Source organism: Patella vulgata, chromosome 6 (genome assembly GCF_932274485.2).
Source record: "Patella vulgata chromosome 6, xgPatVulg1.2, whole genome shotgun sequence".
Lineage (NCBI taxonomy): Eukaryota > Metazoa > Mollusca > Gastropoda > Patellidae > Patella > Patella vulgata.
In genome coordinates, this window is record NC_065884.2 from 65,338,471 (window position 1) to 65,351,915 (window position 13,445).

A 13,445-nucleotide genomic window follows, 5' to 3' on the forward strand; every position below is an offset into this window, starting at 1 on the left:
TGCTATTATGATTAGAAATGATATGGGTTTTAACATCCTACATTTCTGCCCACACTTGGCTAATGAAGCCGTGCTATATCAAGATATTTAATAAAATGTAAATAATTTCAGTTTATCAACTTTTAAATGTAAATAAACATGTTTAAAAAGTTGGAAATGCCCCCCGGAGTATTCACTTGACATTTTCTAGTCAATATTATTAAATGTTTTTAGCAAAAATACAGTAACAAATTTACTGCACACACCAGGCTAATGATGCCAAGTTGTATTGCGATATTTAATAAAATGTAAATAATTTAAGTTTATCAACTTTTAAAACATGTTTAAAAAGTTGGAAATACCCCCCGGACTATTCACTTGACACTTTCTAGTCAATATTATTAAATGTTTTTAGCAAAAATACAGTAACAAATTTACAAACAAAATTTAATGATCTATATAGCCATGAAGATCTGCTAACAATGTCGGTTTCTACATGTATGTTGTTTGTTGTTTATTACAATTATTACATTAAAACATCATTCATAGGACCCAAATGGTTATTCATTTATCAAGATGTGGAAAAACTAATAATCAGATTGCTTTGGCCTGAGAGGAATGAATCTATGCCCTTTTTATTCATTGAGATGTGGAAAAACTAATAATCAAATTGCTTTGGCCTGAGAGGAATGTATCTAAGACCTTTTTATTCATTGATGATAAGAGATATAGCCTTTCTCATTTACTCTGACCATTGTGTCGTCTGCTCAAGTACTATCAAAATACGTCTGCCAACAACACTACCAAAAAGGACACATTTACTTGTGTATTTACAAACAAAAGCCTAAAATCTCAGCACAATACGTGATCGAAACAATCGATGGATTATTGTATTTACTGTTGTGATGGCGATGTGAAGGGCGAGTTTGTGTTTTACGCATACTATCATGTAGACTGAGCTTGATTGTTTGATTAAACTACATGTTGACGGATGTTGACAAGCTCGAGTTAAAGAGTTTCTCTCACTGACTTATATCATACAATATACTTCTGCATGTAGACGTCTGCTCCTCCAAGAGAAATGGGGCTTAACGCTCAATCGATACAAACTAACACTGTAACCCAAGTATCATTTAATCTTGTGTATCTAGCACTAATTTGTATTAAATTGTGTATGATATTAAGTACACTGTAACCCAGGTATCATTTAATCTTGTGTATCTAGCACTAATTTGTATTTAATTGTGTATGATATTAAGTACACTGTAACCCAGGTATCATTTAATCTTGTGTATCTAATTGTGTATGATATTAAGTACACTGTAACCCAGGTATCATTTAATCTTGTGTATATAGCACTAATTTGTATTAAATTGTGTATGATATTAAGTACACTGTAACCTGGGTATCATTTAATCTTCTGTATCTAAAACTAATTTCTTTCACATTCGTTTAATATCAAATCTCTGTTTAAAAAATCGTAAAAATCATTTTAAATTACCCCAAATCATCTAATTTGTACTTGTGTCCAATTTAAAGCTGACTGATTAATTTTGATAATGAGTGTCCAATTTACAAGTATTTAATTTCCTGACCACTGTTCAAATATTAATCATTATATACATTAATAATCAATTGGGTTGTTTATCTTTTAACAGTAACAGTGATCTAGAATTTAAACAGAAGCAGAGAGAGAGAGAGCGAGAGAGATTAACTCCACTGAACACAAACAAGGTCATTTCGGGACTAACATATGGTTCAATTTTATTTCAATAATTCGCTTGCGCGTATGGGGGGTTAGCAGCGGGAGGAAACCGGAGAACCCGTAGAAAACCCACAAAGTTGGACAGGCAACCCTATTGCATGTCACGTACAACCGGGGAATCAAAACCCCACCAGTTGACTCAATAACAGACCTTATGATACAATGCACCTGTGCTAACCATTCGGCCATCCAGATTCAATATAACATGTAATGTCATATTTCAAAGTACCGTATCCATTTCAACCATTAACATTATCAACATCAAGATACATGTATAGTGGAGATTATACATAATTAAAATTCATCTCATATTTCTCATATAGGTCATTGCTGTTCAATAGAAATGAAAGAAAAGGAGTCACTTTGAAACTAACCTAGAAATGTGATGCAGCGATGAGGGGTTTCATATTTCTGATATAGGTCTATCTTGAATTCTCATTTTTACTTGCGATTTTAACATTTTCATTGGTGTTCAATGGAAATGAAAGGAATTGAGTCAATTTGATGCAGCGATGAGGGGTTTCACTGGTGCTACATTACCCTTGAACTGTATCCACTATTTGTACACAAGTACCCAGTCGTCTCAGTGTACATATAACAAATAGAATGGTGATTACTGTCCTACTGTTCTGCATAAGCCATACAGCGTGCTATGATGAGGGATATTTTTCCTGGACAGCGGCATTAAGGTTCACTCTATTTTCAATTCCAACTATCAAGGGTTCTTTTACGTGAATATGGGATCTCAGATTTTCTATCTTGAGACTAACATGTAATGTACAGTTAATTCTATCTTATTCTATGCCACATGCGTATTGCCACATGTGTATTGCTAGAGAGGGGAATTTGAATTTTGTCTGAAGAGCAGCCTACTCTTTCACAGAACTGTCAAAGGTTCTGTTCTGTACAAGCTGGGGGTCAAGGTGGCTAAGTGGGTAGACACTGGCTCGCTAGCCTGGAGGTCGGGTGTTCGATCCCTGCATTGGCCGAGATAGTTTATCCAGATTTCCGGCGTGGTTCCCCCGTCAGTGATGCAGGACAAGGACAAGGACAGCTGTCTAGTCGTTCGGATGGAACGATAAACCGAGGTCCCATCTACACATTGGCATGCACGTAAAAGCAGAACAGTAGGACGTTAAACCCCATTTCATTTCATTTCTGTACAAGCCAGTGCACAGGTGGACTAGTCTCATCTGAACGCCTAGTCTAAACTTTCCTTTTATTTAACGTTTAGTTTCAGGCCATTGTTGGAAAACTGACATGTTCCTGAAGCAACGACTGCGAGTTTCACAACATCTGGCCGTTGCTTGTTTACTTCACAATTCCCGAACTTATAGCTATGTTATCTACAGACACGTGAGCAGTAGCGTCCAATCAGAGGTTGTGACATCGCGACCTCCGCGGAAACCTTGACATTGAATGACCCTTGAACTTTGCAACCCAATTATCACAGGTAGACATTTTAGCTTGAAAGCGCGAGACTTGGTATTCACGACGATCGAGGAATCTGATAGGCTCACAAGTTGGGCTTGTACCTATTCGAAATTAGTGCTGCAATATGCAGGGTATTACGTGAAGGCCTTGATAAGATGTACGTAGTTAAAGCGCGATCAAGCCTTCTATTGAAGATGGAAAACTGATCAAATCTGTTGAAAATCATAGACAGCCATTGGGTTTCTACTGTTGTGTAGTTTAAAGGGTCTGTTTAGATAATGAGTATTGGGTTTATAACTGTTTAGTTTCTCAAAAGGTGTTGAGTAATTAACATACTAATTAATTACTCAACACTGCTCTAGAAATTAAACAGTTATAAACCAACACTGTACATGTACAGGTGGAAGTGGATGTACATATCACTCTGCTATAATATCATTCAGGAAACTAATTGTTACTGTGACCATTAATATTTACATGTACCAAGTGTTCATGTCATGATTTATTTTCCTGCATGTAATTAAACAGACAATTTTTAAGTATAAACCATTCATAAAAACTAATAAATGTGATTAATTTATTAAGCGGGGCTTATGTCGACTTTGCAACCCAAAGCAACTAGTTGCAGTCAGTTGCAAGAGTGCTTATTTCGATCATATCAGCAACTGAGGACAACTGGGAGCAACTGAATTCGAAGCGCTTATGTCGACTGGAACTGATAGCGATCACACTAAACACATGACTGTTAATTTATTCATCACGTGATCAACAAAATGGCGAATTACTTAGAAGAAGCAACCCAAACGCATGGTCGGTCTTGCTACAATTCTATTAGTATATTATTGTCGACATCATCAAAACTTGAAAAGTGTGAGTCTTCGTTCGCTTCCATTTGCTTATTTATAAAGTCACATGACACGTGTCTCGTATCACATGATGTTATTTCTATGGAAATGAGTTGACTCCAGTTGCAAGAACGCTCATGTCGACTGCAGCTAGTTGCCGCTAGTTGCAGCCAGTTGCAACTGACTGCAACTAGTTAATTTGAGTTGTAAGAGGCGCTCAGGTCGACTTTTTTCAGTTGCATTCAGTTGCTTCCAGTTGCCGAAATGCCAGTTGCTTTCAGTTGCAAGGTTGACATAAGACCCCCTTTAGTTTTTATGAATCGCTTATAAAAAAAACAACACAATTTTTAACTATAAATTATAGTTAAAAATTGTGTTGGTATTTTTTTTTAATATATATACTGATAGCAGTTTTATATATATATATATATATATATATATATATATATATATATATATATATATATATATATATATATAAACTTTTAAACTGCTTTGAGTATGCTTAGGAATAGATTTGGTGCTCAATACATGTAAATAGGCATTATTATTATTACCGGTATTAAAAATTAATTTAGTTGAATACCTAATCTATGGAGGCCAAGTTTACCTACGTCACAACCAACATTATCAATAACACTATTATTGTACATGATCAAGCTAGGAAGGTCAACTTCACCGGGCCCCGAGTTCACAAAGCATTCTCAGACTTAAGAATTTACTCAACTTTCAATCACTGTTTATGAGAAATATCTTTTAACTAGAAACTTTGCACATAAGTTTCTAATTGATGTATTTGATACATTAAAACAACAAACGTTTTATAAAAGACTATATTTTAGTTAAAATAAGACGAACAATTCTGAGTAAATTAACTTTAGTCTGACAATGCTTTGTGAACTCGGGGCCAGTAGACGTATTTCATAATACATTAGAATTTATTGTATATGATTTGAATGCACTAAGGTAGCCTAACTTGTTGTGAGTGACTAAATGTATAGATAGTCTAGCTTTGTTTGGAACTGTTAAAAGTAACACACGAGTGGTCAAATAAAATATATTTATAACAACACAAGAGAGAGGGCAATTGGTAAATAAATAAAACTTGTTATTGCCAACTTAAACAGAAACACAGATCGATCTAGATCTTATAGATCTACAATTTCTGACTCAGTTTTTTATTTTACACATTTTACAAAGAGAGAGAGAGAGAGGTCATTTGAGGACTAACATATGGCTTAATTTTATTTCAATAATTTGCTTGGGCCTAGGAGTCTTTAGCAGTGGGAGGACCCAGATTAAACCTACGAGTTTGGACAGGCGACCCTATCCTGGTCACGTACAACCGGGGAATCGAAACCACACTAGTTGACTCAATGACAGACCTTATGATACAGTGCGCACAAGCCGATTCGACCATCTAACCCTCCATTTTACAAAGAACACAAAGAATCCTCGGTCTGGTGTAAACCGTGTTGCAAACCAATGACTATACTGCTTTCCCACCAAAATGGTCCAGGTCTGTCGGGGAGAACACGGGTAAATGCCTAATGACGATAATGTGTGACCTAGGTTGAAGGCTTACAATCAGGGCTGCCGACAACCAGTATCGCAGCGCAATTTGCGATACATATTTTGTCTGTTGCTATTCAAAAATTAAAATCTAACGTTTTTGGATTCGCAGTAACTGCGAATCATTAATATGCCTGTCTTTTTGGATACTGACACAAAGATTTATCCACATTTCTCAACACTTTCAAGTGTATAAAATATCAAATAAATTTTATAAACAAAACAGAATTCTCCGTGTGACATTTTCTTCTCGAACTACCCAGACTCAATTCATTATACTATATAATACAGGGACATAACTCTATGAATCGGGACTATTAAACTGGAAATAGGGAAGCCGGTCTGTTAGGGGCTGGCGGCTACACTAGGTCTGCCCCGAGTCTGAAATTTGGGGTATAGGGGTAGCTCGGACAGGGGAGTAACATAGGCCAGGTGGCGTTAGTCTACCACTTCAGGTTTCGGAGTTATGACCCCCGAGCGAAGCCGGGTATCCTGCTAGTAAAATATAAAAAATAAATACGTGTAAACGTATTGTAAAATGAGAAATCAAAGTAAGAATTCCCGTAAACTATTATTGTTTATATCGCGTGCATCTAGTTTATTGAGATTATTCGTAAAATACCGCATGCTTCCGACTGAATAAAAATAATAACACACGATAAAAAGCAGACGAAATTGTTTTCTAACGAAGAAATAAGAAGCCACTGCCAAGAATTGGCTTCAGACATAAGGCCTAACCAAAAGTCTACATTCATTCAGAAATGTTCACAGCTACCTGTAGAAGTGCTAAAATTCTAAAAAATCTTAAGAATGAAATCTAATCATTTATCAATTAAAATTAAAATAATCTTGTTATTTAGGTGTTTTATGTTGAAACTGAAAAACTGCTAATCAATTTTTAAATTTGCTAATCAAATTTGGCAAAATTGGACTTTTTGATTAGCAGTGCTGCTAATCATCTGTGAAAAATTACCGACAGCCCTGCTTACAATATAAGCAATTCAAACAGTTACATTATGAAAAACACAATCATTCAGCACTTACATTACAACACCTATTTTTTTTATTGAACACGCACACCTTCAACCATTCAGCCACCCAGCCCCGCAAATTAGTAACAGTGCCAGCGTTTGTAATCTATTTATAACATATTGTAGTATTATTCACAGTGCAACAAGCTATACATTTACTACAATGGTCCTGATAGTCATTTTTCCCACAATGGGCTCGGTAGTGGTATTCATTTTTTACTACAATGGGCCTGGTACTGGTAGTCATTTTTACCACAATGGGCCTGGTAGTCATTTTTACTACAACGGGCCTGGAAGTTATTTTTACCACAAAGGGCCTGATAGTCATTTCTAGCACAATGAGCCTGGTAGTCATTTCTACCACAGTGGGCCTGGTTGTCATTTCTAGCACAATGGGCCTGGCAGTCATTTCTATCACAATGGGCCTGGTGGTCATTTTTACAGGATTTTCAGTAACACAAGGATAATTTTTAGTAATATTTATTGTGAATATTTGAAGCACTAACATCATTCAATCAACCAACAATACAACTGCTATTATATTACACATTTACATTTTACATTCACAGTGGCACAGACAGAAAGGAGGCGGGAGAAGAGTTCAGTTCGCGACCTGTATCTACATGTACATGTACTCACTCCCCATTTTCTGGAATGGTGACACACAGTTCACACACATATTATTAGTATGAAGTGGGGATGGGGAGTGTTGGGGGAAGGGGGTTTGTATCTTTATCAGTTCCTGATTTTCCATGGTTGTGGCACACCTAGTAGAGTGTGAGGGGACGGGGAGACTCCCTCTGACTATGCTACTAAATGTAGTATGGACAACAATATTTAAACTAACTACATGTATGGTTCAATTTAGACAATACTTCCATTACTATAAGACATAGTTTGGACAGTATCATATCATACAAAAAATGGCCTAGGTCATTTCAGTGGGGGTATCGAAAACCATGCCACTTGACTCAATAGCAGACCTTATGATTTCACTGCAACCATTAAATCACTAGACCCCCCATCCCCTTTTACTAGATCTCTAAACCCCTTCACCCACTAGACACCCCCCACTAGATCTTGGCTCGCTAGCCTGGAGGTCGGTGTTCAAACCCTGCATTGGCCAAGAAAATTTATCCAGATTTTCCGGCGTGGTTTCCCCTTGTCAGTGATGCAGGATTGAGGGCCTGGGAAGGACAGCTGTCTAGTCGTTCGGATGGGACAAAAAACCGTTGTCCCGTGTACACATTGGCGTGCACGTAAAAGATCCCTTGGCAGTTGGAATTCAATATAAGACTAGGCTGTAGCGTTGCTGCCCGGGCAAAATTTCCCTCATAGCACACTGTATGGTGTATGCCCGTCTTCATTAGCCCAGATTAGGAGCAGAACAGTAGGACGCTAAACTCCATTTCATTTCATTTCCCACTAGATCCCCCCCCCCCACAATTCTATGGAGTACAATTACTGTTTATAACTCAGTGACTTTTGCTACGATTCTCTAGTCTTATATTAAAGAGGGAGAGAGAAATGGGGTTTAATGTCCACTCGACACAAACTAGGTCATTTCGGGACTAACATATGGTTTAATTTTATTTCAATAATTCACTTGCGTGTAGGGATCTTTAGCAGTGGGAGGAAACCGGAGGACCCGGAGAAAACCCAAGAGATTGGACAGGCGACCCTACTCCTTGTCACATACAACCGGGGATTTGAAACCACGACAGTTGACTCAATGACAGGCCGTAATATACAGCACGCATGTGCTAACCACTCGGCCATCCACTCCCCCTAGTCTTATATCAAGCAATGTCATTCAGTAATAAACAGTTATATATTCCACAGAATTGTGACCTGTGTATTTCTAGTTAGTAGTAAATATCATCGAAATGATTTAAAATTGAAATGTGCAATATAATAGCTATAGACTATAGACAAGTAGTTGTTGTTGGTTAAAGAGAATTTTGTCAAGTTAATTTAATAAGCTGCAGTATATAAATAATTAATAGTCCATTATTGGATTTTAACTAAAGTATATAACTGATATTGTACCATGCTCAGCTATTTCTATTAAATTACAACTAATAATCAGACTACGAAAACAATGCTGTACTTTTAAACGTAATATATATACAAATACATAGCCAAAATTTGTAGACATTTCCTACCTTCCCCTGCGCAGTGTCAACAGGGTGCTGCTAGATCGACGTCGGTTTCTATTCCACATTAGATAACCTCAAAAAATAAGCCAAAACACTTGAGAGAGCTGTTATTCAAAATTCGGCAAAATCAATAATATGGCTGGTCAACATGCACTGTGTTATACAGGTCTGACCAGCAACAGTCTTGAACTAAAACTAAAATTACGCCCCCATCATATTTAATAGTTGGATTAGTAACTTATATATATATATGTAGGCTATTATCTACACTTGACAGTCTTAAATTTCAACAATGTGAGTAACCAACACTGTAACTCGGGTATCGGTTAATTTTGTGTATCTAGCACTAATTTTTTTCACATTTGTTTATTATCAAATCATTTAAAATCACCCAATATCATCTAATTTGTACTTGTGTTCAGTTTAAAACTAACCATTCAATTTTGATAATGAGTGTCCAATTTACAAGTGTTTAATTTCTCGTCACTGTTAAAAAATAAACAACCCAATTGATTATTATGTATAATGAATAATTTTTAAACAGTGGTTAGGAAATTAAATACTTATAAATTAGACACTCATTATCAAAATTAATCAGTCAGCTTTTTTAAAACAAAGATTTGATATTTAATGAATTTGAAAGAAATTAGTGCTAGATACACAAGATTAAATGATACCCGAGTTACAGTGATGTAACAAACACACATTAAAAATCCTTTACTCATTTAGACATCTAAAAATATAAATTCAACTTTTACCACATTTGTACATACATGTAGCAAACAACCTTTCAAAACCCCCACCAAATACGAACATTAGCAAAGAACATTAGCAAACACAAGACACGTAGATTGTGATTCTATATCCCATGAAATTGCGTTAGTAATTATCCATGCACTGGTTAATTAATAACCGCATAAATATCTAGTACAGCCAAATATTTGTGTTAAAAAAGGGTCCTTGAAAAAATAATATGAGACTTTCTAGAGCGTAAACTTTCAGTTCCTAAAACTATTAAATTCGAACAATGAAAAACACTACTACTAGTTTCTAATTCTATATTACATTAAATTGTCTTAGTACATGTAGCTTGATAACCAATTCAACATCTATTATTATCAATTGTTGGCTTTTTTTCAAAAATAACTGAACAAACCAAAATAAGTTCAGGACATTAAGAGAATACTTAAGAGAGAGAGAGAGAGAGAGAGAGAGAGAGAGTTTAACCTCCACTCCACACAAACTAGGTCATTTCAGGACTAAAACATGGTTCAATTTTATTTCAATAATTCGCTTGTGCATAGGGGTCTTTAGCAGTGGGAGGAAACCGGAGCACCTTGAGAAAACCCACATGGTTGGACAGGCGACCCTACTCGTTGTCACATATACCCCGGGAATAGAAACTATGCCCCACCCCCACCCCACCCGCTTGTTATATTGAATCTGGTTACTTGAACCGGGAAATCAAAACCATGCCAGTTGACTCAATGACAGATCTTATGATACAACACCCATGTGCTAATCATTTTGCCATCCCCCCAACCCCCCACAATGTCAATTTAGAACATTAAAATGCAATTCACGATACTACTAATTTCTGATTCTAATTCAAATAAAACTGTTAGTGGCTTTACATGCACAGATTAATAACCATCACAGCTAAATATTTATTTTAAAAAACAAGGGCCTTAAAAAAATAACAAGATGTCATGTCCACAAACCATAATGGTTCAAGGGCATTAACCTTTCAACACTTCCTTACATAAAGTTACCGGTAATCGACATGTTATTCATATCCTTATTTAGCTCTTATCTTCATCCGACCATTTCCGCCCTTTCAACTTATGTTCAAGTGTTTGCATGTAAACCCAACAATTGAGTTTTAACAATTCACTGCATATCATATCAATATCAATATGAACAGCCATTGCTCGCTCATACACATCAAATAACAATAATGATTAAAAATAACCTAAAAAAAAAAACAACATAACCTCAACATTTGAACAATAAAAAAAAACTTCTGATCAACAAATGTTCACAAATTATAGGAAAAAATATCAATTTACTTGCTTTGCTTGAGTCTGAAAACAATACATCCTTTGCACTTTGCAGCCTAGAAAAATTATTTCAGCATTTTTTGTGTCAATCAGCTCACTACAGACAAGTGGGACTATGTCACTTGCAGTGTTCTCTGTGGAATCATTTTTGATAGATTTAAATCCTCAGAAACTCATCATCACTGAATTCTTTTGAATCCTCTTACTAAATAAATGTCCAAATAATACAGACTGCCAATTATTGATAAAAATCGAGGGTTTAGCCTACTTATAAATAAAACTCATCCCTTCAGGAAAAACCAGCGATAAGGTTGCAATTCACCATCGCTAATGACTGACAGCCATCAATCAAACTTATTTCATGCAGGTATAAATCATACAAGAGTTTATTGATCAAATTACATTAAACTTTTTTATAATCGACACTTTTTTTTTTTTGATAATTATTAAACACCTCAGCGCTTACGTTGAAACGTGAAAAGAGATCTTTCAATAAATGAAGGAAGATATAAAAGCTTGGTTTATTTGAGGTGACCTACTTGTCGATTTAATAGGATTCTCATAAATTTGTCAGCATTATACATGTATAAATGATACCATGACATTAATATTTTCTTTAAAGAATAAGGAAAATGAAGTTTTATAAAAAAAAATATAATATGAATACTTTTAAAGTCGGGAATCCAGGTCTATAATCTCTCAAATAAATTAAACTACATTTTTTTCTTACTGTACAATCCAGAGAAATAAAGACTCAATATTTTTGTCAAAATCCATAAACATGAACCAGTTGAACAAATTATGGGAGAGAGAGAGAAAGAGAGAGAGAGAGAGAGAGAGAGAGAGAGAGAGGTTTAAGCCCACTCAAAAGAAACTAGGTCAATTCAGGACTACTTTAATCTACTTAAAATCCGAGTCATCCAATGCCCTAGAGAATTGGTTATGGTCTGTTAATTAATGTCTAATTAATAATTTATATAACATTTAAGGTCTAAAGAAAGAGGGAGAGAAATGGGGTTTAAGGTCTACTCGACACAAACTAGGTAATTTCGGGACTAACACATGGTTCAATTTTATTTCAATAATTTGCATGCGTGTAGGGGTCTTTAGCAGACCCAGAGAAATCCCGCAAGGTTGGAAAGGCTTAAAGAAAGGCCTGCAATAAGCAGATTTAGCTCTTGAATAATGCATAATTAAATTTAAAGAAACAATGTTAAACTATGTTAGGCAGAAAATCTTGCTAGAACATTTCCTTCCGCACCAATGTGTAGGCCTACATCGGTGGACCTCAGTTTTACGTATCATCCAAATGACTAAGCACACTTTACTTGTCAGGAAATTGATATGACCACTTCATTGACATTTCAAACGGTCGATGTCAAAATTAATTTCTATACGCCACATTCAATTTTAACTTTCAAGTGAAACAAGATAGATATGACAAGCTTATATTTGCTCAAATTACACTGAAGAGTTCTAAATATATTTAAATCATAGATTTTATGTGAATAGATTACCAACAGACTCTTTAAACCATGCCAAATAAAACACACTACATGGCCACACCTCAAACAATTTCAATTCTTCCCTTTATAATCTATACTACTATTGGAACAAGTAGAGAGAGAGAGAGAGAGAGAGAGAGACCAAAATAAGTTCAAAGACAATAATAAACCAATAGCTCCCTTAATTCACTTGAGCAGTGGGAGGAAACTGGAGGACCCAAAGAAAACCCACGAGGTTGGACAGGTGATCCTACTCTTTGCCACATACAACTGGGAAATCAAAATCACCCCAGTTGACTCAATGATAGACCTTATGATGTAACGTGCACACACTAAACATTTGGCCATCCAACCCCAGAGAGAGAGAGAGGGATGGTTTAATGTCCACTCGGCACAAACTTGGTCATTTCGGGACTAACATATGGCATAATTTTATTTCAATAATTCGTTTGTACATTGGGGTCTTTAGCAAAGGGAGGAAACCCGAGAACGGGGAGATGGCCCAAGAGGTTGGACAGACAATCCTACTCCTTGTCATTGAAACCATGTCACTTGACTCAATTAGACCTTGTAATTTCGCACGCACATGTTAAACCACTAGACCATCCAACCACCCTTAGTCTTTGGGATCGGATGAAAAACCAAGGCCCTGTGTACACATTGGTGTGCACGTAAAAGATCCGTTTGATATAAGGGCGTAGCGCCACTGTACGGGCAAAATTTCCCACATAGTTCACTGTATGGTGTATGCCCGTCTTCATTAACCCAGTGGGGGCAGAACATTGGACAATTAAGAAAAGTAAAATCTTCCGGCTTGGTTTTAATTGGATTAAAAAGAGGACCATCAAAAGATTTGAGCCAATACTCATAGCTGGCATTTTTTTTATATCTTTTGCACAGGATGCTGCATAAACAGGTGACAATTCTATGGAATACAATTACTGCTTATGACTGAGCGACGTTTTCGTCTAGGATTCTCTAGTTATTATCAATTTTATGGAATACAATTACTGCTTATGACTGAGAGACGTTTTCGACTAGGCTTCTTTAGTCATTATCAATTTTATGGAATACAATTACTGTTTATGACTGAGC

General features: G+C 35.9%; 1 protein-coding gene across 4 annotated transcripts in view; it reads right to left on the reverse strand.

Annotated features, from left to right (window-relative positions):
- LOC126823323 (uncharacterized) overlaps positions 1-13,445 on the reverse strand; it is a 65,032-nt gene that overhangs the window by 39,538 nt on the left and 12,049 nt on the right. For 2 of the 4 annotated variants that reach the window (XM_050552087.2, XM_050552084.2), the window contains exon 3: positions 8,792-8,858. The exons of the other annotated variants lie outside the window; for them this stretch is intronic. In XM_050552087.2, coding sequence (XP_050408044.1) covers positions 8,792-8,858 — 67 coding nt within the window. The remainder of the gene's footprint in view (positions 1-8,791; positions 8,859-13,445) is intronic. 4 annotated transcript variants of the gene reach the window in all.